The 25,043-nt window shown below is 54.1% G+C and overlaps 2 protein-coding genes across 9 annotated transcripts in view; both read right to left on the minus strand.

Moving 5' to 3' along the window:
* Window positions 1-1,033, minus strand: part of WSB2 (WD repeat and SOCS box containing 2) — a 22,115-nt gene extending 21,082 nt beyond the window's left edge. For both annotated transcript variants that reach the window (XM_073313438.1, XM_073313437.1), the window contains exon 1: window positions 849-1,033. In XM_073313438.1, the coding sequence (XP_073169539.1) occupies window positions 849-972 (124 nt within the window). In that variant the 5' untranslated portion in view covers window positions 973-1,033. The remainder of the gene's footprint in view (window positions 1-848) is intronic.
* A 1,887-nt stretch (window positions 1,034-2,920) lies between these two features.
* VSIG10 (V-set and immunoglobulin domain containing 10) lies at window positions 2,921-22,518 on the minus strand. 7 transcript variants are annotated; one of them, XM_073312564.1, is made up of 9 exons: window positions 22,328-22,518; window positions 18,579-18,863; window positions 11,117-11,422; window positions 9,434-9,721; window positions 8,197-8,490; window positions 7,396-7,506; window positions 6,420-6,432; window positions 5,147-5,319; window positions 2,921-4,252 (listed from the first exon to the last, which is right to left on the minus strand). In XM_073312564.1, exons 1-9 carry the CDS (start codon window positions 22,407-22,409, stop codon window positions 3,987-3,989), a joined length of 1,818 nt encoding a protein of 605 aa, XP_073168665.1. In that variant the 5' UTR covers window positions 22,410-22,518; the 3' UTR covers window positions 2,921-3,986. The 7 variants fall into 7 exon arrangements, 5 of the variants coding, with proteins under 5 accessions (XP_073168665.1, XP_073168670.1, XP_073168668.1 ...); XM_073312566.1 differs by having other exon boundaries at window positions 4,159-4,573; XM_073312569.1 differs by lacking the exons at window positions 18,579-18,863; window positions 22,328-22,518 and adding an exon at window positions 18,311-18,562.
* Window positions 22,519-25,043: the final 2,525 nt, after the last annotated feature.

Genomic DNA, 25,043 nt, shown 5'->3' on the forward strand with positions numbered 1-25,043 from the left:
ACGCGCTATCTCAGAGTCCACCCATTCTGCACCCCCTCCAGCCTCCCCCGTCCCCCACAGCACCCCCCATCCATGCCCCTCTCCCCACCCATTGTGCACCCCCTCCAGCCTCCCCCGTCCCCCACAGCACCCCCCATCCACACCCCCCATCCGCGCCCCTCTCCCTGCCCATTCTGCACCCCCTCCAGCCTCCCCCCGTCCCGCATAGCGCCCCCGTCCGCACCCCCCTCCCCACCCATTCTGCACCCCTCCAGCCTCCCCCGTCCCCCACAGGACCCCCCATCTGCGCCCCTCTCCCTGCCCATTCTGCACCCCCTCCAGCCTCCCCCGTCCCCCACAGCACCCCCCATCCGTGCCCCTCTCCCTGCCCCATCTGCACCCCCCCTCCCCACAGTGCCGCTGGAGCAGTGTGTACAGCGGGGGGGCTGAGAGCCATTGAACCAAACTGCAAACCCTGGATATGACGGAAACCACTTCCAGCCCCAGCCCCGGCCCCGGCCCCGGCCCCCCCTCCGCTCCGCCCCGCCCGGCCCCGCCCCGGCCCCCCTCCGCTCCGCCCCGCCCGGGCCCCCCTCCGCTCCGGCCCCGGCCCCCCCTCCGCTCCGCCCCGCCCGGGCCCCCCTCCGCTCCGGCCCCGGCCCCCCCTCCGCTCCGCCCCGCCCGGGCCCCCCTCCGCTCCCGGCCCCCCTCCGCTCCGCCCCGCCCGGGCCCCCCTCCGCTCCCGGCCCCCCTCCGCTCCGGCCCCGGCCCCCCTCCGCCCCGCCCCGCCCCGGCCCCCCTCCGCTCCGCTCCGGGCCCCCCCTCCGCCCCGCCCGGGCCCCCCTCCGCCCCGCCCGGGCCCCCCTCACCTTCCGCCTCCTGCGCCGCGGTGCCTCCGGGCGGCGCCTCCATGTGCGCGGGCGGGCGGGGGGCAGGGGCGCCCCGGGGAGAGCCGAGACGGGAGCCCGGGGCCGTCGGCGGGGCCGGGCCCATGAGCGCGGGGGGCCGGGGCCGGCCGGAGGGAGCCGGAGGCGCCGCCCGGCCGCGCTCAGCTGCTTCCCGTCACATGGCCGCGGGGGGGCGGCGGCGGCGGAGCCAGGCCCGGATCGCGGCGCTCGGGGCGGCCCGGGGGCGGGGACGCCTGGGGCCGGGCCCCGCCGCCGGAGCCGGGACCCCGGTTCTGCGGGCGCGTCCCCGGGGGTCTGTAGCCGAGAGGGGGCCTGTGCTCGAGCAGCGCTTCTCAGCCCGGGGGCCCCGGGAGCCGGTTTCAGGGGGGCCGCCCCGCGGGGCCAGCCTGGGACTCGCCGGGGCCCCAAAGCCCAACCACATGGGGCCGAAGCCTGAGCCTTGCAGGGGCCCCGAGGCCGGGCCCTGCTTGCTGGCCCCTAACGCCGGGCCTGGCTTTCGGCAGCAAAGCCAGTTCCTGTGGCACGGGGGGCCGGGGCGTTTTGATCGCATGTTGGGGGGGCTCTCAGGAGGAAAAAGGTGGCGAACCCCTGGCATAAGGCACCTTTACACTTGCTGGCACACTGGGGTTGCACTGGTCTCCCTGTTAACGGGGGAGCCACATCCCTCACCCGCACAGTTACACCAGTACAGAGCGGTGTAGCCCGGGCCTTAGGGTGCCAGGAGAGATTTTAAAACTCTGCACCCATTCAGTGCACTTCCCCACCCGCCACAAACTGACGCTTTGCACCCTTTGCTGAAGGGAAGCCAGGCTGCAGCCACGGGTAAACAGAAATTGTATTGTGAGATAGGAACCAAGGGATCGCCAAACCCCTGGAAACTAGGTAAAGGGGAAGGAGGCCAAAGAACCACCCTCTACCGGTCAGAACTACATTCAAAGGAGATCAGGCCTTGGTCTCCTGTCAACAATCCACTGAGCTTCTGGTGCATCCACTTCACCCCAGCAAGCAGGTGTTTTTGCCAAGCAGAAGCCTACGGTCCTTGGTATTAATGTTACAGGGCTTGAGATGTCAGTGGAAGAGCCTGAGGTTGAAACTAGCCAGCTGGCAAGAGCACACAGGCAGGAAAATCAGACTCTAACGGAAGCCAAGCCAGACTCACTGCATAGGATGTATCTGTGAGGAAGAAGGGATGGGGGCGGGAGGAAGGGGGAAGTAAGATGAGCCTAATGGGCAGCACACATCAGAGCATCTGCGTTCAGGTCTGCAGGTTCTCTGGGGAAGGGTTGTTTCACTCTGCAACCCAGAAGTATTATGGCCACAGCAACCTCTGCCCCAATGGAGAGAGCAATTCCTCTCACGCCCCAGGCTGGGAGAGCACTCAGGGGTGTCCCAGAGCAGGGGGAATACCTGGTAGCACTTGCCAGCCGTGTCTTCTGGCCAGCAAAATGCATCGAGTGCCACTACTTATGGGGCTTCAGCAGAAGCTGTGCCGAGCACCGCAGGGCTGGAGGCAGGGGCTTCGATTCGTGTCAGACAACTGAGGGGGGGTCGGGAAAGTAGAACGGGGAGCAACTCACTGCGCTACCTGCACATAGGGCGTTCGGCCTTGTCTGCACATCAGCTTGCAGCCATTTAGCCGAACCAGTGCAGCCCCCTGCGTGGCCCCTTGGACGGAGCCATGTCGACATGGTTTATGTCCATTAAGGAATTAACTTCAGCTGGAGCAATGTATGCCCTTTCTAACCCAACAGCCGTAGAGGAGTTTTGCATGTGTTTAACTAAACTGGTGCAGACAGGTTTATAGGAACACTAGTGAGCTTGGCAAACATTACCATTTCCTGCTTTGTTAAGGGCTGGCTGTGCAGGTTCTGGCTTAGCTAGAGGTGCCTATCACGCACTGCGATAGGCACCTCTAGCTAAGGCCCCAGCAGAGCGAGAGCCATTGACAAATCGGAGTTATTGAATATGTTTATGTCTCAGAAAAGGGACAGCTGCCCCCTCCCGTCTCCAGGCAGAAACGCAGAGCAGATAGATGTGTCAGAAAAATAATTTTATTCTATAAACAAAAATCACATCCACATAGCGCTAGGAACATTCTGTTTTACGGGAAAATAGAGAGAGCTTCCCTTTGAAGCTGCGGCAAGGGCAGCACACCATTGGCTATCAGATGGGGAATAACTAGCTGCATTTATTGAGTAAGAAGGTTTTGCTGAGGCAGGGCTCCAGCCCCTGATGAGCAAGCAATCCGCCCCACAGCGCCTTTCCATCCTGGGCCTTGTCAGCTCACAGCGCTCTTTGAGCGTTCTTGTGGGTTACGTTCCTGTGTGACTCGGAGATTGGCATAGACTGGGGTGGCCAAACTGCTGCTCGCAAGCCACATCTGGCTCTTTTACAGTTCAGGTGTGGCTCGTGGAGTCCCCCATGCCCCCGTTCTCCACCTACCAGACTGCAGGGGGTGAAGGGATGGAGGAGCTCAGGGCTCCTGCCCTGCAGCAGGGTGGTGAGGCTATGGGCTTCTGCCCAGTGGGTAGAAGGCCTGAGCAGGTGCGCCCGGCTCTCAAACATCTGAAGATTATCGTATGCAGCTCAGAGGATCAGTAAGTTTGGCCACCCCTGTCATAGACCATTCCGAGCATATTGCTCCCTCCCCGGGGCAGTAGCACGGCTGAAGTGGAAGGGGCATGGCACGAAGGCAAGTTACGGTTCTGACAGTCGTCTAAAGTTGGAAAGTCCAAAATGGAGGCATCAAAATTAGTGGCCACTTTTGAAAACTCAAGCCTGTGAGACTTGCCCCGCAGGAAGTCTGTGGCAGGAGAAGAACCAGAACCCAGATCCTGCATGTTAACCACAAGAACATCCTTCTTCCTCCCCACTAGGCAGAGCTGGCAGTAGGAGTATCCCATAGCTTGGATGATGCTTTTAGAGCGGAGTCGGGTCTCTGGATCAAAATCACTTGTAAAACTTCAAGCAGGTCTTCTCACTTCCTCAGTGCAGAACAACAGGCCAGTTGGCCCTGTGAAAGCCATGCAGCGCAGAGTACATCCTGACCTTTCCTTCCAGCATCGGAACGTTTTCATCAAAAACAGACCCATGCACAATCTAGCAGTTAGGAAGCAAACTCCTCCAGCCCTTCCCCCCCACGCAGTATTTGCTGCATCTTGCACATACAAGTATATTGCTGGGATTGCCTTTAGCCTTTTTCGTGATACAGAACTGCCCTCCTGTTAACTCCACACGTGTCCCGGACACGGTCAGCGGCAGGCTTAGAGATGAAGAGGATACCCAGGGGACAAGATCTTTTGAAGCAGAGACACGTTCCTCCTGAACTCTGTCTGCCTCTGCACTTCCTCTTGTTAACAAGAAAACTTGAGAGAAGGGAAGAAATAGCCAAAAAGAAAGAGAAAAAAAGAACTGTATGAGATGAAAGAATAAACAAAACGAAAGAATGAAAAACAGGGCTGGGGCGAGGGAAGAAAGAAACTAACAACCAGATCAGGCCAATCCCACTGCAGGAATTTTAACAGCCTAGATGCAGCCACATATCAATGATGCATTTGAAGTTTAACTTCCACCCACAGTTCCACCCATTTCATCAAGAAAAGGGAGAATTTGCCTCTGCGTAGCTGGCCTCTCTTCGCTCTCCACTTCCTCTGTTGAGAGCTCACTGTGCCGCTCACTGATGTCACCTAGAAGAAATCACAAGGCAGGAGACGGTAGCACACCATTACGACCAGAGCCATGGCCCGGCCAAGCCAAGCACCCAGGGCGCTGAGGTGTAGTAGTCATGTTATTAGTGTGTATTTGTCTAGGGGTGAGGGGAGAGCAAGCCACGGAGTGTGGAATAGCCTCGCTACATTCCTTTCCCCCCGTCCTTCCTCTGTTTACCCGTTCAGACTGTGAGCGTCTTCTCAGAGCCGGGGATCTCTCTCTCTCGCTCTCTCTCTCTCGCTAGGTGTGTGCTGTGCCCTCAGCAACAGGGCCCTGGTCCTGACGGAGGCCTGTAGACGCTCACAATACAAATGACCCTCGACACCTAACTCCAGCAGCTGTGTCACTGCATGCACTATGTGCGGGTGGAGAGAAGAGGTGAAGTCCATCACTGCTCCTCCCGTCTCCCAGCTGGTGCTGCTGGGACACCGCCCGCTGAGCAAGGACACGGGGAAAGTGGTGGCCTCCCACCCACAGAAATTTTACTCAGCGGCTTGATGGGGCAGCCTATTTCACTGTGCAGCGATGCGTCTCCAAAGCCAGGTGCTTACTCTCAGTAAAATGGTGGCCATAACCAGCCTGGGTGCTGTTCCCATTCACCAGGGCCGTCACTCGATGCACATTGGACTTGCCAGTCGCTTCTTCTTTCTGCCCCTCCTCCTCCTCCTCTTCCTCTTCTCCATCTGAATCCACCAGCACGAAGACATCATTTGAGTCTTGATTCCTGCGATCAGGAGAGCAAATGAAAGTGATGGAGAATGCTGCAGGGCTGCCCCTTCCCTCTTTCTTCCAGCCCCCGGCCTTCCTCCATTCCCCCAGGGGGCTACAGAATTGTACCTGTGGCTCTAACCGGGTGTTGCCAGTTGTGGCTGCTTTGTCAAGTCCTGTACTCACAGCTGCTAGGGCAGCACCACGCCCTCAGAGTTCACTGACAGCAATAGTGCTGATAGGGCTTTGCAGCTTGGCAGCATTTTTCATCCAAAGTCCTCAGAGCAGTTTACAAACATTCATGGATAAATCCCCATCATCACCCTGTGAGGTGAGTACTTTCCCCACTGCACAGGTGGGGAAACTGAGGCACGCAGGTGGGGCAGGAAATCACCCAAAGCCACACAAGAGTGGAGCCAGGGACAGAACCCAGAAGGGGAGGGGAGGAACAATAAGCACTAGAAAAGGGTGCTGAGGTGAAGAACACCACGACCCCAGGAAAGTTCTTGTTTTGGGGGGTTGATGTCACTTGGGGTGGAGAAGCTATTTGTCAGCCAGAGAGGCAGCATGTTGCTGCTTTTATTTACTCCCTAAACTACAAAGAACAAGGCAGAATTACCTTGTCTTCAGGGAGCAGGGGATGCGACTCAAAAGCCAGGGCCTCTCCAGCAATCTCAAAGTCATTGCATAACAAGAACAGCCAAGGAGTGTCCGTTACCTTATCCCTCCCTCTTCCCCACAACTTAGTTGAACCAAACAGCACGAGAGGAATTTAGATTGGTGTTTCCTTCCTTAGAGGCGGCACAGTCACTCGGGTCAGTGTAACACACGTGATCTCATCCCTTCTAGCGGCTGTTCCACAGGTGACAGAAGCCTGGCTACTAGCAATAGCTAACAGAGAGTCTCGGTTAGCTCAAGTGACTGGGGCCTGTGGCGTTGGTCCTTGGTTCTGTGCAGGACGTGGCATCCGTACAACTGCACTCACCTTAGCCGATGATTTCAGTTGGTGCAGCTCCTGCCTTGGGTCGCGTCTATCCTAGTTACACCCGCAGCAAGTCTACCGGACTGCGGATATACCTAGGTTTGCACAGAGCTCGGGGGAAGGAAAACACTCACCTGAATATGCTGCCTGTGGGGGAGGGGGAAAGAAGAGGGAGGGGGAAAAAAGATTTAAGAGGCCTTCATAAACATGGTTCCTCAGACAAAGCAAAGGCAGTTTCACGGTAAGATCATTTGCTGCCTTTGGCAATATTGTCTGTTATACTGAACTGGGACCATCCAGGCAATCGCCACACAGACGCACGGCCCAGGAAGGTGGTGGAAGGCCTCGGGGAGGTGGTGCTGTCCCACTGAAGCAGCAGAAGGCAGCTGTGGTCAGCTCAGAGACGGATGAGACGACAGCATCAGATACAACTTTGCAGGGGAAGGGGAGGGCGGTTTAGCACAAGACACACACGATCTAGACTGTTCTCAGTGGTAGCAGATGACAGAACGAGGAGTAATGGTCTCAAGTTGCCATGGGGGAGGTTTAGGTTGGATATTAGGAAAAACTTTTTCACTAGGAGAGTGGTGAAACACTGAAATGCGTTACCTAGGGAGGTGGTGGTGGAATCCCCTTCCTTAGAAGTTTTTAAGGTCAGGCTTGACAAAGCCCTGGCTGGGATGATTTAGTTGGGGATTGGTCCTGCTCTGGGCAGGGGGTTGGACTAGATGACCTCCAGAGGTCCCTTCCAACTCTAATATTCTATGATTCTATGATCTCCAGTACTGGGCAAGGTCCCGCAGAGAGACAGCCATGCCATCCACTCTTGATCGGCTATGCAAGTGCCCCCGCTTTCTGGGTACCTCTGGCCTTGCTCCTGAAGTGGACACAGTTCCTACAGGGGCTAGGGGAAGGAGCCCAAGGTAAGGTGTGCGCATCAGTGGTGGACACAGGTAAGTGGGGTGGGGAGGGCCCCAGGATTACAGGGTGGGGATAAAACTGAAGGACTGCACCAGGTCAGGTCTGGAGAAGCAGAGCTCTCATCTGTGCGCCTTGTGGCTGGGAGGGCAGAGGGGGTGCCAGGGTGGAGGGGGTTCCAGCTCCTCTTACCTTGCAGGCACAGGAGGGGGTTATAGTACAAAATGATTCCAGCGATGACCAGAAGTCCCAGCAGCAGCAGGACCACGACTGTTCCCACCACCCCGACTATATTCACCGGCTCTGTGCGGAGGAGGGGAGAGACGCAGAAGCTCAGCCTATGGGATTGTCACTGGCTAGACGCAGGTGATGGGGCCGGTCACAGTGCTGCCCTGAGGCCAACGGTTACCCTGTAACTGGCCTGCTCCGTTGGCAAGATGGGTGCGTCGCCATCACGCACACACACCGCATGCAGATGAAAACCACTGCAGTGTGCCATGGGAACTGCCCCGGCTAGGCTCCGACTGACTGCAGATTTCAGCCGGTGCGTTTAATACAGCTACACAATAGGCCTCAGGAAGGGACCACACCAGTCACTCAGCTGACCCATAAACAGCTTCTCTCACACATCAGGCCGGATTGTGTCGTTTTTCACACTGATCCTGTCACTTCCGGCAACTGGACCCATTCACTAGACTAAGATCGCGGCTCTGCCAGCCAGTGTCCGCTGCGCCCCCCCCACCCCATGCAGCTGGGAATGCTCCAATGGACAGAGGTATGGACAGAGGTACATGGGAGACAACTATGAACCCACACAAATGAGGCATAAGCTCATCTCTCCCTGGGGTTGTACGTCTCACGGGGAGCCCTAGAGAAGAGGAATCCAGGTCGTTACATCAGAGACTCACTTATTGCTCCTGTTCATGTCATGCTCCCGCTCCTCGCATCCTGCTTCAGCTATCCCACTCCCCAGCTACAGCATTGCTAACTTACTCTTCACAGTGAGGGAAACGTAGGCTTCCTTCAGCCCCACGGGGTTCTCAGCTTTGCAGACATAGTAGCCTTCATCAGCGTTGTGGGAGCAGTTCTGAATGGTGAGATTGGAGACGCTGCCCTCTTGGGTGACCAGGTACCTCCCACCAGACTGGATCTCCACCTCAGGCTGGGACACATTCCGAAGCCAGCTGATTCTCGCAGAGGGATTGCTCTCCATCACTTGGCACGTGAGGGACACGGTGCCACCCACAAAGCAGGTCTTCAGTGGCTCCGTCGCCAGCAAAGGGGCTTCTAAACAGGGAGGGAGGAAGGGAGTCGAGAAGGAGGTTGAAAATCCTATAGTAAAAAGATCTTATGTTTCTATAGCAACTTTCAAATGACCTCATGTATTGGTGTATGTACAAGAACCCTGGGTCCACACTGACAGGCAGCCACTGCCCACCCAGATAATTAGAGGAGGCACGGGCCTGGGTCTCAGGAGATCTGCATTCAATTCCCAGCTCTGCTTGACTGCCTTTTTTGACCTTGGGCAAGTCTCTTAGGCCCTGGTTCCAAGCACTTGCCCACCTTCAAAGTTAAGCACATGCTTTGCTGAAACAGGGCCGGATCCCTTACTTTGTGAGGCAGTGAGGCCTGATGGATAGAGCCCTGCACTGGGCCTCAGAAGCTCTGGGTTCTATTCCCAGCTCTGCCACTGGCCTCCTAGGTGAGCTTGGCCAAGGCACTACACCTCTCTTTGCCTCGGTTTCCCTATCCTAGCACACACACACTGAAAATCCAGTCCCTTTATGGGATCTCAAGTTGGGCAACCAAAAAATCAAGGTTGCCAACATCATTAGGGACTTTTTAAATTCTCGGCCCTAGTCCTGCAAACCCGTACATGCCTGAGCAGCTGTATGCACGTGAGTGATCTCACGGACCTCCATGGAACTATCTGTGTCCATCAAGTTATGCCCCGGCAGAGGCTCTGGGCCACAGGATCTGATCCCCACTGCCTTGGGCCCTACATAACCATTTACTGTCATATCAAACGCTCCCATCCCAGTGTTTCCCCGCACTTTCCACTGCTAGAAATAGCAACAGGAGGCGCAGGGCAGGGGAGAATCAGATTCCCTGGATGACTCGCTGCCCTCAGACCCGTGTCTGGGGCTCTCAGTGGAGCCAAGCTGGCAGCCTGGCTCTCCACATGCACAGGTTCGTTAATGGCTAACCAGGGAGGGACAGGCTGACGCACTTATCTGCACAGTGCAGGTCGGCTCCTCTTCCTCCTGCTTTAGGATGTGGCTCCCCACACACTTGAACACCTTCCCATGGAAGAGGCGAGAGCTGCTCAGAGTTTCCACGTGGGTGTCCCCAGTGCCCGTTGCATTAACGACCCAGCTCGAATTCTCCAGGTCTCGCCCCTCTTCTGTCCACTGGAGGACGGGGTGCGGGTATCCCCCGGGCCAGTTACAAAACAACTGCAGCATCAACCCCACTTGGGCAGTTTGAGCCCAACACCTTGGGACCGACAGCGGGGGATCTAACGACAAAACAACACGCGGTTAAAGACGCCGTCATCTCTACTGAGACTGACCACGCCGTGAAACCGTCACAGTGTCAGCACTTTAGCCTGGGAGGTATTATTTCCCCCCTAGCTCCTTTTAAAAATCTTATGGTTCTTCTCTCTTTCCGCTTGTCTCAATTCCCTCCCTGCAATCCCACACCAGTCTTCGGGGTGGGGTGGGGCATGTGTGCTCTTTTCATAGCAGCACACAGCAACCACTGGAGACCTGGGATGAGGCCCCCAGCAGAAAAGGCAGTGGGGCAATCTCAACCCAGCCCTCACAGGGAGCAAGGAAGTCTGTTCCCCTAAACACTAGGCAGTGAACCATCCTTATGCTGTGCAGGGCCGTTTTGGTTTTAGCATGTGCGTTATCTGATGTTAATACAGCAGCATGTCTTAGCAATCACACCTTCGTCCTTCCTGGTGCATTGTGGTGCGCACACAGTCCCTCGCAAGCCAGATCTCAGGTGCCATGTATCCGCATAGCTGCACTGACTTCACAGGGGCTACCTCAGTTTACACCAGGTGAGAATAGGGCCCTACAGCTTCAGAGCCCTGTACAAATATTACTTGTCAGTAAACAGCATAGAAACAAGGTGGGTGAGGTTATATCTTTTATTGATGCAACTTCTGTTGATGAAAGAGACAAGCTTCTGAGCTACACTGAGCTCTTCTCCAGCTCCGGGAATTCTCTTTCCCACAGCTGAAGAAGAGTTCTATGTAGCTCCAAAGCTTGTCTCTCTCACCAACAGAAGTTGATCCAATTAAAGGTATAACCGCACCCACCACAGCTCTCTGATATCCTGAAACCAACACAGCTATAACACTGCAAACCGTAAATATCATCATCAGTGGTCACGAGTGAAATCTATCAAGTCACCCACAGCGTGTGGAAAATGACAAGACACGTGCTAAATGCATTCAGTTCGATGACATGGGATGACATTTGGTGCCTCAGAAATGATCAGTATGTCTATTTCCAGTTGTGTGCAAAGCTGCACAAGATAGATGAGGTTAGACCCAGCTCCAGCTCAGGGTTAGACTTGAGGCCCAGATCACCAAGATCATCCGTTCAAACCTGATTCGGACAATATGCCTATCCTGGATCAGACTTACAAGCATGGTTGAGGCAGATTTGGATACCGAGATTCTAACCCACCCCCACCCTTAGGAGGGTTCAGGGGTGAGGTTTACATTTGGACCCAATTTTTTTGTAGCAAAAGGTTTTAAGAGGCAAAAGCCAGGATATCATTCCCACTCTGATTACCCCTTGTGCTAACACCCAGACCTACTGGCAAAGAAAACACCAGAAAAGCACCCCCCGTCCCATTCCTTTCCCCAAGCCATAACACTGCAAATGCTCTTACGCACAGTAGACCAGGAGCTCCTTGGTTGATGTCCGACTTCTGCCACTGAGAGGGTTCCTTGCTGTGCACGAGTAGTTCCCCTGGAAGCGTGAGGATAGATTTTGCAGGGTGTAGACGGTGGAGGAACCATTGACTTCAGTAAACGTTTCTGGGGCCGCACTGGGCAGCTGGAAAGTCCACGCCATGGTGGGCTCCGGGTGGGAGCTGCCAGTGCAGCTGAACATCACAGTGTCGCGTTTGTCTACGTACACCGTGCCATTGGGCAGCGCTGCGGCAGGGGAGATGCTGACAGACACGTTGCTGGGGCCACCTGAAATGGGCAAGGAGAAACCAGAACTGGGGTGTGTAACAAAGCAGTCCCCTCAAAGCAGCGTAAAGTGCTACCTTACGTCTGGGCAAAGCTTGCCCAATATTTAGCTGGGGAATTTTGGTTATCTGGGGTCCCCCACAAGCTCTGAAGAGGTCCTCCCCCAGTTTGACAATGCCCATGCATGTTGTGCGATCTACCTCCAATGGCTTTTAAAGGCCTCATGGGGAAGTAGCCAGCTGCAGCCCTGAGCTGCAGGAGCCCCCATTGCAGCCAAAGCGTGAGTGCTTCCCAATGCACCTGGCAACGAAGAAACCTGCCAGCCCAGCCCTGAGGCAGGAGGCTAAACTTTGGCGCCCCATGTGGCCACAGAACAGCTAGCAGGATGGGAGCCTGGGTCTTCAGCTTGCGGGATCGGGGTCTTAGCAATGAGCCCCTGGGCCCAGATCCAGGCCACCTCCGTTTCTGTCAGCCCTACTCCGCTTGCTGCAAGAGGGCTGCATGTGCCAGCTGTGCTCTGCAGCCCAGATCAACGTACAAACTGCAATTCAGCTGCGGGGGCAAATTCCACAACCCAGAGGACCTAGGGAAAGTCATTTCTGGACTTCTTCCAGGACTGTTGGTTTGATAGCAACTGGGATTATGTTTGGGTTATTATTTAAATAGTGAAAGAATTGAGCGAGGGTAAAGCAAGTCAAGAGCCATCTGAAGCTCCAGACTGCTACATTCGCAGAGGGGTGAGAGGATGGGGGTGGTGGAACACAGGACAGGGGGCTGCTCCCAGCTGTTGCAAAGAGTGGGGCGGAGCGTGCTTTCTCCTTATTTCCGGTCTATATTTTGTTTGCTTTAAGTTCCACATCCATTCACGTGTATTTTTGACACTCAAACAGTAATCAAACAACTCCCCCTAGTAATAGTCTTGGGGATTTCAGGGTTAGCACATTATGTTACCGCACCAGCCTGCGCAACCCGACTCCTAATTCAACTCTATCTTTAGAGAGCAGTTGTTGACACAGGGGCTGTCAAACAAAGCCTGGCACTGCAGTCTGTACAGGAGAGGGCCCAAGGGAAAGGAGATCTGCGGGCTGCTCTGTAGAGCATTTATCCAGTTGGCAGCAAAAACAACAAACATAGTTTGCCAGCAACACCCCAAACCAGGAGCAGCTTCTAAGTAAGGAGTGTCTGCTTCCTTTGGGCAGGAGTATGGACTAGGGCTGTCAAGCGATTAAAAATAATAATTGCGATGAATTGCACTGAAACAATAATAGAATACCATTTAAATATTTTTGGATGTTTTCTACATTTTCAAATATGTTGATTTCAATTGCAACACAGAATGCAAAGTGCACAGTGCTCACTTGATATTTATTTTTGATTACAAGTATTTGCACTGTAAAAAAACAAAAGCAGTAGCATTTTTCAATTCACCTGCAAGTACAAGTACTGGAGTGCAATCTCTTTATCATGAAAGTTGAACTTACAAATTAGAATCATGTTAAAAAAAACCTGCATTCAAAAATAAAACAATGTAAAATTGTAGAGCCTGCAAGTCCACTCAGTCCTACTTCTTGTTCAGCCAATCACTCAGACAAACAAGTTTGTTTACATTTGCAGGCGATAATGCTGCCCACTTCTTGTTTACAATGTCACCTGAAAGTGAGAACAGGCGTTCGCATGGCACTGTTGTAGCCAGCATCACAAGATATTTACGTGCCAGATGTGCTAAAGATTCATATGCCCCTTCATGCTTCAACCACTATTCCAGGGGACATGCGTCCATGCGATGATGGGTTCTGCTCGATAACAATCCAAAGCAGTGCGGACCGACGCATGTTCATTTTCATTATCTGAGTCAGATGCCACCAGCAGAAGGTTGATTCTCTTTTTTGGAGGTTCGGGTTCTGTGGTTTTTGCATCAGAGTATTGCTCTTTTAAGACTTCTGAAAGCATGCTCTAGACCTTGCCCCTCTCAGATTTTGGAAGGCACTTAGGATTCTTAAACCTTGGGTTGAGTGCTGTAGCTATCTTTAGAAATCTCACATTGGTACCTTCTTTGCGTTTTGTCAAATCTGCAGTGAAAGTGTTCTTAAAATGAACAACATGTGCTGGGTCATCATCCAAGACTGCTATAACATGAAATCTATGGCAGAATGCAGATAAAACAGCAGGGGACATACAATTCTCCCCCAAGGAGTTCAGTCACAAATTTAATTAACACATTAATTTTTAACGAGCCTTATCAACATGGAAGCATGTCCTCTGGAATGGTGACCAAAACCTGAATGTTTAGCGTATCTGGCACATAAATACCTTGCAATGCCAGCTACAAAAGGGCCATGCAAATGCCTGTTCTCACTTTCAGGTGACATTGAAAATAAGAAGAGGGCAGCATTATCGCCTACAAATGTAAATGTAGGCACTGAAGTTTTACATTGTTTTGTTTTTGAGTGCAGTTATGTAACAAAAAAAAAAATCTACATTTGCGAGTTGCGCTTTCACGACAAAGAGATTGCACGACAGTACTTGTGTGAGGTGAATTGAAAAATACCATTTCTTCAGTTTATCATTTTTCCAGTGCAAATATTTGTAATCAGAAATAATATACACTTTGATTTCAATTGCAACTCAGAAGACAATATATATGAAAATGTAGAAAAACATCCAAAATATTTAATAAATTTCAATTGGTATTCTCTTGTTTAAAAGTGTGATTAAAATTGTGATTAATCGTGATTAATTTTTTTTAATTATGATTAATTTTTTTGAGTTAATCATGTGAGTTCACTGTGATTAATCAACAGCCCCAGTATGGACTTTTCCATTGGGCTGATTAGGGAGGATACAGAGTGTAGCAAACCTGCAGCCTCCCTTTCCTTTCTGTTATGCATGGAGTTTAGGAAGCAGAATTAGGCTATATGCTGTGCACAGGGCTTGAGAGAGAGAGAGGTTTCTTTTGCTCATAAATAACAACAACTATGTACGCTAGGGAAAACATTTACCCTGATGTAGAACTTGCCATTTGAGAGCGCTCACACCACTTTCTAAACACGAAGTAATTAAGCTTCACTGGCCCCTCTGCAGGAAGAATTATTATCCCCATTTTATAGATAGGGAAACTGAGGCACAGAGGTCAAGCAACTTGCTCAGAATCACACAGAGAGTTAGTGGCAGAGCCAGGACTCCGATGCCCAGTTCCCTGCTCCATCTCTAAGGACTGACAAGGGAAGGCTGCACAGGCTCACCCAGAGCTCATTTGCATACTAGTATAAACAAACAAAACATTTGTTTCCTTTGACTCACCCACTTCACACAGATTTTCAGGGAAAAGTAGCTGGAAGCAGGTGAAATCCCCACCCTGCTTTGAACAGTCTCTATACTGCAAACACATCCTTTCTCGGGATTTGGCTTTATTGGTAACTCCAGTGACTAAGCATAAGCCTCAGTATACGCTTTCTTGCCAAAACTGGATGTTTCTAGTTGCAGAACTTCCACTGCCCTGGATCCAAAGAGCCAGTCCAACGTTTGGTGGAGTGACCTGCCAGCATGAGTCATCAGAAACTACTCCACAGCTTTATTCAGGGTCCAAGTACTTGAGCTTAGGGTGACTCAGCGGAAAAGCATCTTTGTGCTGGGTCTTGGAATCTGCCACCTGAACTAGTGTTCTGTTAGCCTCTGAACTCCTGGCTGACATCAATAGAACATGACTGGCATCGAGACACATTTCAAAACAGCAACTCGAGAACTGTCCTCACCTGTGATGAGCCACCCTTGATACCAAAGTAAGTATGAACATTCCAGGAGATTGGGTGTGCGTTTCCCCTCAAGTCACACACCTCTGCACCACCACAAACACGGGACAATGGCTAAAAGCCACAACTGAACTCCTGTTGAGTGCTATAATTAATTCTATCTGATATTTGGGACCTTTTCATTTAGATTTTAAAGCAGAAGGGACCATTCTGAGGGCCCAGTCTGACCTCCTGGACAACAGACCAGAGAACTCACCCAATCATTCCTGCACCATTTCTGGCTGAGCTAGAGTGTCTCTTTTCGAAAGATACCCAATCTCGACCGAAAGACTGCAAGCGATGGAGAAACTAACACATCCCTTGGTAAGTTCTTCCGGTGCTTAATGAGCCTTGCTGTGGAAAATGTGTCCCTTGTTTTCCATTTGAATTGGTCTAGCTTTAGCTTCCAACCATTGAATCTCATTTTGCCTTTTTCTGCTGGGTTAAAGCATTGTCTGCTATCAGAAATCTGTCCCTGTTGTAGGTCCTTATAGACAGTGGCCAAGTCTCTCTTAACCTTCCTTTGGATTAACTAAAAAGACTGAGCTTTTAACAGGAAGTCCATGAACTGGGTCCTGTTTTATATATTCTAGGTAAAACACCAAAATATCAAAACAAACAAACAAACACAAAAACCCCAGTGCAATGATAATACAGACCATGTCTGTGGTGTTCGACCAAGTGTAAATAACTAAGGGTCACAAGCAGCCCTAAGAGGTGGTTACATACTTTTACAACTGGGGAAACTGAGTCACAGAATGGTTGAATGACTTGCCCAAGATCACTGGGAATTAGCGGCAGGGTTGGGATTAGAACTCTAGAGTCTCTGCTTCCCAGTCCTATGCTCAAACCACTAACCCACATGCTGCAGCAGCCTAATGTTTATTTCTTGCATTTGAATACTCCACACATCAGCTGTTCGTGTCAAATCCATGGTGGAGTTCCCTGCACTGGGAAGGGCCTCTCTCCCTGCGCAACCTTTCAGAGCGCTGCTCTGGGCAAAATAGGTGCAGCAGCTCTCTGTCAGAGGAACACTCTGAACACAAACAGGAAATAAGGCTGAGAGAAAGGATACAAAGGATACAATAGCCTGCACACAGCAGGTAACGAACAAGGAAGAAAGGAGCTAATGCAGAACGTCACACACAAGGGCACTGGATAGCTCAAGAGGTAGCAGGACACAGACTATTCCCCATTCCAGAGTACGTCTTCATTTGAGTTGGAGGTGTAAATTCCAGCGTCGACTTGGGTGGACCTAGGCGCACTCGCTTGGATTGAGCTAGTCCGCTCGAAGTAGCAGAGTGACTACCCGGCCCTTACAATCCCGCCTGGGCCCCGAGGCACATACTCTGGCGGATAGCCCATCCCACCAGTCATGCTGCTGTGGCCTTGCGGCTATTTTTAGCACATTGGCTGGATCAAAGCTAGCGCAGATGTGCCTACGCAAGCTCGAAATGCCTCCTCCAGCTCGAATGCAGCCAGACCCTAGATCACGGCAGTACGGACTGGGCTGTGCAGGGGGGCATACAATGAAAGTGGTGGTCACAGTCCAGGCCCTAGTGGCTCAGAGTCCCCATTGCACCCAATTAGGCTCAGCAGAGCGGCTAACAGTTATATTGGCAGACCCTGCTCCTCTCTAAGCTCTAGAGGTGGCTGTTGCCGAGTGAGAGGTGAGGCACATCAGCAAGGAACTGCAAGGGGCTGAGGTCCTGCCTGCCTGCGCTGCAGGTTTTCTAAGTTTTGCACTTTTGTGCTGCCTCCCGGCACCTCCCACCACCACTAGATCCCCAGTTCGTGTAGGGCAAAACCCTGGATGGAGTTCTAAGGACAACCCTGCAGTGATCCAGCGGGCTTGGAAACAGGAAGGAGTGGGGGGCAGATTCTGGAAATGGAGAGAAACTAAGACCCCTCTTGCAGGTGTCCTAAATTAACCATATATTTACACAGTGCCCTTCATTCCAAAGGATTCCAACACACTTCCCAGACTACACACACAGGAACCTTCACCAGTGAAATGCAGCCACTTCTGGGGAAGAACCCAATAGCCATTTAACAATGCCCAGCCCTACTGCATAACAGTTTAGGACAGGGAGTTAAAAAAGAATTCTGTCCAGAGCTGAAGCTTCCATTTCTATCAGCCGAATACAATCACCCCAGCTAAAATTTGGCCAGGAAAGAGGCCCACGGGATATTTAACAGGCAGCTAGGACCTTGGTTTTATTTCTCATCTCCCACAACCCCACAGGGCACTGGTTCAATACTGACTCAGCGGGAAGAGGGCCATCTGCTGAATGAACACCCCCACGTCCTGCAGCAGCCTGTGTTCGCCGACCAAGCACCAACCAATCTGGTTTAGCCGGAGCAGTCTACCAAGATGGCAGCCCAAGGTGGGACGGCTGCCGGCAGGAACGCATTCCCCATTTCAATGACGCAAGTGGCTTTGCCTGTCTCCCGACTCTTCCCAGGCATTCACTCTGCTCACCGTTCACATCCCCTATCGTCCCCTGGACTGAGCTCTCCCCGCCTCGGCCCAGACACGTCAGGGTTTCCTCACTGTTGTTCAAAAGGAACAACTCTCTGTGGAGGGAGACCGTGTATCTACACAACGCAGCACCTGGGACTCGCTCGGGCATGGAACGGGGGAGAGACAGTGAGAGCCCAAAGGGCAACTTGGACTCAGAGAGAGGGAAAGACAAGTGGCTCAGGGGACTGGGGGTGGGATAAAGACCATCTCCCCTTCAGGTGGCTGGTTCTATCCCAACCCCGCAAGCCATTCCCATTGGAGGGCACAGGGCTGTCTGTGGCTAGTATTTACCACCCTCTAACCGGGGTGCCATGGAGGTGAGGTTGCCATTTCACACGTTACCTCCTGCACAACTGCTATGGCCGCCCACATCTGCAGCCCAGGCCAGGGCTCTGAGATGGCACCAAGCATTCTCTCTCTCAGGGGCTTGGCTGCCACGTTCTTGCTCACATGCTCAGATCGCCATGTGGGGGAGGGAGGAAATTTCCCCCCAGGTCAGATTGGCAGGGATCTGCACCCCATGAGTGGGGGTCACTTGCCAGGATTATCTGGGTATATCTCGTTTAATCATTTCCCTACCATTGCAGGGGCCTCGGGCCCTGGCGTACCTCAGTCCCTCCTAATCTCTGCCCACAGCATGGAACAATCTAATCTCCCGTGGGTCCCATTTCCTTCGGTCTCACTTCAGTTGTTGGGTTTGGCGTGTGGGCGCTGGCTGGTGTAGACAGCCTGCGATGTACAGGAAGTCAGACTTGGTGAACTAGCGGTCCCTTCTAGCTTTAAACTCTCGGACTCCGTGAGGTGAAGCCCCCTGCAGCTACAAGACACCGCGCGTAGAGGAACTCACTGGCTACCAGGAGCTGGACTCTGTGCTCTCGGACTATCTCGTTCAGCACGTCCTTGCAGGTGTAATTGCCCTCATCCTGCGGGCGCAACGCTAAGATGTGCAGAGAGCTATTGTCCACCAGGGACAAGCGGGCATCTTGGGGCAGCTTGGCGTTGGAGGAGAAGAGTGGGGGCACGGTGCCAGGGTCACCGTGAAACCAGTCCACCTCGTCCGCTCGCTCAGACACATTTCGGCACAAGAGGACGACGCTCTCTCCGGCCTCCCCGATGATCACCTCTTCTGTTCCTGCACGCAGAGAAGGAGAGCGTTAGAACGTGCACCGTGCCCCCATGGTCTCACCACCCACTTTGGTGGCTGGCAGGTGAATCCCCCTGGGCATCTCAGCAAAGGATTTTCCATCCCCCAAGCCATGCACCAAAGAGGAAGCCATCTCGTCCATGAAACAAAGTGGGGGCTAAACTCCTGATTAAGCAGGGGGCCATCTAAGATGCCACATGTGGGCATGCTGCTGGAAGAACACTGGGACCACCCTGGTCACTCACCAACAGGCCCATCCTAAGGCATGTTTCCCTGGCTGCTGAGTTTCTGCCCACCCAAGACCCCTTCCAAATCTGCATCCCTCTTTCTGCTCAGTTGCACAAGGGGCTGTCTTTGGGTCTCTATCTCAGTATCCTTTGCAACAGCTGCCATGGTGCCTCCTTTGAAGCATTGCTACAAACCAGTGCAAAGGATTCTGGGATGCATTGGGCAGCTAAAGATGCCTAGTGCTGACAAGTGAGCAGAAACAGGGACCCCGCTTGGGCTGTAAATGAAAGATACGGGGCTAGCTGCTGCCTTCCTCCCACCAGCACGGCAGGCGAGGGATTTGGGAGGAGCCAAATCTCATCTGGGCTGCTGGGACCTGTGCATGGACGGCCAGCAGTGACTGGGGTCTACATTTATCTGGTCTGAGTAGGGTTCAAAGACACTAATCCATCTCAGCATTCACAGCCACCATTTCCCTGCATCATTCCCATTTTCCTCCTTTGTAGCAGCTCCAATTGCAACACTCACACCGGCAGGGGGGTCAGCCAGCCTCCCGTAAAAGTGCAATAATATTGCTCCAGAATCCGTAGCTGTTGGAAGACGATAGACGCCACCCAGTCCTCCCGCTGACTGTCCTCATCAACCTCTGACCAGAGCTAGGCTTGCTTGGCCCAAGGCCAACACCAGCGAGCAGAACTCCCATCAAGACACCGTATTCTAGCAGCAGACCCAGCACTGCATCCCAAAGCAGCAGGCCAGGCTTGGATTAGAGGAACGCTCAGAAAACAGGCCTTGGAATCTCGCTTACCTGGGCCAGGTCTCCTGGTCTAACACCAGGCAGGTGGTGACCATACCACTAAAACCGTCTCTGCATAGAATGTCTTGCTGTTTACACAATAAAGAGGAGGGTGGGGGGAAGGGAAAGAACAGATGATCTGGTAAAAGTCTCTTCTCTTTGTGCTTTACCGGAAGCCCTGATAACATATCTCAGAGCGCAACTGCAACCAGGCTGAAGAGGACAGAACAAGGAAGGTGAACTGACAAGAATGGTGTTGTGTTTGTTCTCTCCTACGTGCACCATTCTCCAGAGGCTATATATATAATAAGTAGTTAAATCACTCCTCGACACCGGGTGGAGCTAGTTTTGGAAACACGTTCAGGGCAGCAGGGAGGAGCAGGCTACGTGAATGGTTCCAGTTAGCCATAAATCATCGTGCTTGGGGCCTCAGCATAGAGCCAGAGCCAGAAGAGCGGTGTTCCATGCCCAGCCCGACCGTCCACTCCCCTTAGGCCAGTAGCTAACTGCCCGATTCTGAGACGGGCTGGGCATTCGCCCATTCCACTGGATCAGGGCTGCCTAGTGGAGAGAGCACGGGACGGGGACCCCGGAAACCTGGGTTCTATTCTCAGCGCTGCTACTGCCCTGCTGTGCCAATTCATTTGGCCTCTCTGTGCCTCTGTTTCTCCTGCCACCCTATTTCAATATTAAGCTCCAAGGGCAGGGGCTGTCTAACACTATGCATCAGTACTGCACAGAGGAGTTCTGATCTTGGTCAGGATCTCTAGGCACGACCAAAATACAAGTGTATATACAAATAACAGCAATGAAGTCAATAGGAATTGCCGGTGAAATTCTGTCTCTGAACCTTTCTGTGGCTCAATTACAAATAGGGGATAGCACCATTTACCCATTTTGTGAAGCACTGAGATCTATGATGAAAAGTACTTTGTATTATCATATTATTTGTAATAAATCATAATAGCTTGCTCTGATATAGCTCTCCTCATCCATCTCGCTCAAGCCAGTTTACAGAGGATAGTTATCTGCATTTCACAGGTGGGAAACTGAGGCACGGGCAGGGAAAGTGACTTGCTCAGAGTCCTGCAACAGGGCTGGGCACAGAACCCCAGTCCCCGGAGTCCCAGTTCGATGCTTCATTCAACGCTGCCTCCTGTAACTCTTTGTTGTTTGGTCTATGAGAACTATAGCTACTTCTGCACTTGGATGATACACTGAAGTACATAATTTGGTTGTTTTAAAAAGGGGAACGATAAAGTTTTACTAACAGAAATGCTTTGAAGGCTTTTCCATGAGGCAACAGGCAGTGTCCTGTCAGTCAAACAAGGCTCTTGGGGAAGCTTCCAACAGCCATGTAACTTTAAGAGAAAACTGACACACTTCTTCCTGCGCACTCAGTGATCACGCAGGAGTGCGTGACAACGCTGGGCACTGAAGTTTTCGCTGTATTTACTGCACCTGCAGTGGTAAGGCACCTTTCCTCCATACTCCACATCCCTCCCCGCAAATGCTTCCCAGCCTGGGAGTATCCATGACCCCTTCAATTCTCAACTTCTCTGCTGAGACTGACTGGCAAGAGGGCCAATTAGTGCCAGCTACGGAGGTGACTATTTGGGTGTTGTAGACACCTTTCCATTAGGAGCTGGACAGAGATCTAGAAAAGGACAGTCTCTGGTTAAAACACCCAACTAGGACCCAAGACAGCTGGATTCTATTCCTGTCATAGCCACAGACTAACCTGGGCAGCTCACTTCACCTCTCTGTGCCTCAGCTTCCCCACCTGTACAATAGGCTTAACACTTCCCTACCTCACAAGGCATTGTGAAACCAAACCTAGCTTCAGGGTCCAGGAGCGGAGTCGGACACTACAGCCTGTAGCTCGACAACAGCCCCAGATACCCGAGCCTGGATCGCGTCCGACTGAAAGCAGCGTTCCCAGCTGTGCCCCGGCCCCGGGAAGGCTCCCTGCCTCAGTTTCCCTAATGTCTACAAGCGGCATCCCGAGACTTTGCCCCGCTTTGCACAGCGAGGAGCGTGGCTGCGATGGTTACCGCAGCCGGCCAGGGCTAAGGAGCAGAGGCCGTTTGACGTTACAGCTGCTCCGCTTCCCCAGGAGGCGCAGGTCCCACCCGGCCGCCCTGCAGGCGTTGGCCAGCACAAAGCCAGACGCGATCAGCGCATCCCCGGGTCGCTGTGGGGCCAGGCCCAGAGCCGTGCCCAGGGGAATAGCGCACTCAGACATGCCGCCTGGGCCGGGCCGGGCAGAGGAGGGGGCCCGTCCCCGGGCGGGCCCTGCAGGCTGGAAGGGACCGAGGTGCAGCGCCGGACACAGCGCTGGGTGGGTGCGAGCAGCGCACGGGCCGGCCAGCCAGGTCCCGGCGCCGAGGGCCCCTCACCCACCCAGCCCCGGAGCGGGTCCCGGTACCTGCAGCGCCCCGGCCCGGCGGCAGCCGCCAGAGGCAGGCGGCGAGGAGGAGGGCGGCCGGGCTCCAGCCGGGGACCCGCATCGGTGCACGGCGGAGCGGGCGGGCGGACACAGAGACGCCGCGCAGCCAGTGCCCGAGCCGGCCAAGCCGCCAGCCAGCCCCGGCACTGCCCCGCTGGGGGCCGGGCCCCGGACCCAGCCCCGCCCCGCCCCGCCCCGCAGGAGCCGCCCCGCCTCCCTCCGCCGCAGCCGCGCCCCGGCCGCTCGCCCTCCCCGGGCTCCGAGCCGAGCAGGGGGGCCCGGCGCGCCACCCCCGCCGCCCGGGGGCCCGATCCCAGCCCCGGCTCTGCTGGGAGCCAGCGGGGCGCTGGAGGCTGGCGCACCGGGCCCCCGGCCCCGCTGGGAGGAGGCCAAGGGGCGGCGAGTGTCAGTGGAGCTGATGAAGCAGCCTGGGGTACCTGATCCCCGCAGGAGGCTCGGGGCCAGGACTCCCCTGTCCGTTCCCGGCTCTGCCACTGCCTGCCCGGGACCCCGGGCGAGCCCTCGGGGCCCCGTCAGCGGGACCGGTCGCTGGGGGACCCCGGGCGAGCCCGCGGGGCCCCGTCAGCGGGACCGGTCCCTGGGGGACCCCGGGCGAGCCCTCGGGGCCCCGTCAGCGGGTCCGGTTGCTGGGGTACCCCGGGCGAGCCCTCGGGGCCCCGTCAGCGGGTCCGGTTGCTGGGGTACCCCGGGCGAGCCCTCGGGGCCCCGTCAGCGGGACCGGTCGCTGGGGGACCCCGGGCGAGCCCTCGGGGCCCCGTCAGCGGGACCGGTCCCTGGGGGACCCCGGGCGAGCCCTCGGGGCCCCGTCAGTGGGACCGGTGGCTGGGGTACCCTGGGCCAGCTCACTGGAGGAGGAAGGACCGGTTGCTGGGGTAACCTGGTCAAGTCCTTGGTTCTCTGTCAGTAGGACCAGTCCCTGGGGTACCCCAGGTGAGCCCTCAGTTCCCTGCCACTACAACTGGTCACTGGGGTACCCCGGGCGAGCCACTGGTTCCCCATCAGTGGGACTGGTCGCTGGGGTACTTTGGGCGAGCCCTTGGTTCCTTGTCAGTAGGCCTGGGATAACAACACTTGGCCACAGTGCTCTAATGCTTGAGTTAAAGGTGCTCTGCAAGGGCACAGTACGGTTGCTTTTGCCTTTGGGACTGTGTCGGGCACTTTCAGGGGAAAGGACTCAGTGGTCTAAGAGGCCTTTTCTATCTCAGTAGCACCTACTGCTCCCAAACACAATCAGGCCCTGTTGTGCGTACCTGCCCCTGCCCCAAAGAGCTTATAGATAAGTTTTGTGATCCTAACAGAGCAGCAAGGTATGTACTAGAAATTCCTCTGAACCAGCTCTGCCACACCATCTGCTGGATAGGGCCCTGGAAGGGAAGTCAGCATTATAACAATGCTACACTGAAGATGTGCACGGGGTAACCAGACAGCAAGTGTGAAAAATCGGGATAGTGGGTGGGGGGTAACAGGCACCTATATAAGACAAAGCCCCAGAAAATCGGGACTGTCTCTATAAAATTGGGACATCTGGTCACCCTAGATGTGCATGTGATGCAGGACAATTAATCATTAGCACTCCCTTCGTCTCCCATTAGTGCCTACCACCCTGCACCGCACAGGACCATGTATTGTCTTAGATCTGCAGATACAGCTTTCACCAACATCAGTAGGACCTCCAAGCCCCAAACTTGGATAGCCCTAAGGCCCCGAGTTGATACTGCTGCATCTTTTCCGAGCAGTAGCAGATTCAGGGCTACCCAGGGGGTCAGCTTCTCACTGGAAGGGGAAGTACCTGGCACGGTCCCTGAGGATGTTCTGTTTACAAAAGGCTGCTAACTTTGCAGAGAGGTGGCCAAATGCACACACAGGCAATTGCATTGCCACAAACCCGCTCAGGCACCATGGAGGAGCCCTGTCCTATTGGCAAGAAACAGCTCCCTTCTCTGTCTTCCTTGGTGTCTGTCCTCTGTTCAGCTCATGCTGTCCGTGCCTCCCTCCTGCCTGCACCCTTCACCTGGAAAACCTCGTGAGTGCCCACCCTAAACATGGATTAGTTCATGAGCCTGCTTTTGTGCAACTGCCCTGTAAGAGAAAGGCCCCACAGCGAGGTCTGACCATATTCAGTGCCCTGGGAGCTGGCTCCCTGCTTAGTCGCCCTGCAGAAAAAGAGAGTTTCAGCCACACCATCTCCTTACTGATACTCAGGTGTGTTCTCCACACTGGCCGTGATCTTCCCCTCCTCCTGTGTTTACCCTTTTCTATGGAGCGTTTCCTACTGAGCATTCATATCAAGCTCTCTGTCCTCATATGCGTTCCTTCCTGCACGCTTTGGCCATGACAATCCCACGCCCTGCCCTGCTCACAGGTGTTTTGTAGTCAGGCTCTACCTTTGTGTCAACTGCTTCTGCCTCACTGATCCGCTTTGTTTATCCCTCTTTGTTACTTCTCAAAGGTGTCATAGCAACAGCCTGCGCCCTGGTTTGGCTCAGGGATTAGACACCAGGCACAGAACTCAGGGGAGAACAGGCTTGGAACAAAGAGCCACAATAAATACGCCCCGGGGGCACAGCAAAGGGCCTCACAGTTTGTCAGCAGAGGGCTACAGTGCACAGACCCAGCAGTGGATGTGCTGTCCCTGGCTGACAGCAGGGCTCAGCACATGAGCTGTGAGGAACGT

Source organism: Lepidochelys kempii, chromosome 15, assembly GCF_965140265.1.
Source record: "Lepidochelys kempii isolate rLepKem1 chromosome 15, rLepKem1.hap2, whole genome shotgun sequence".
In the NCBI taxonomy this organism is placed as follows: domain Eukaryota; kingdom Metazoa; phylum Chordata; order Testudines; family Cheloniidae; genus Lepidochelys; species Lepidochelys kempii.

What these genes read in the sequence shown, in the direction of transcription:
- VSIG10 (XM_073312564.1), bottom strand. Translation starts at nt 22,409, where the DNA reads ATGCGGGTCCCCGGCTGGAGCCCGGCCGCCCTCCTCCTCGCCGCCTGC. An exon ending in GCCGGGCCGGGGCGCTGCAG is followed by an intron (nt 18,864 to 22,327) that starts GTACCGGGACCC and finishes CTCTGCGTGCAG; the next exon opens with GAACAGAAGAGGTGATCATC. An exon ending in GACCTGCACTGTGCAGATAA is followed by an intron (nt 8,491 to 9,433) that starts GTGCGTCAGCCT and finishes CTCCCTGTTTAG; the next exon opens with AAGCCCCTTTGCTGGCGACG.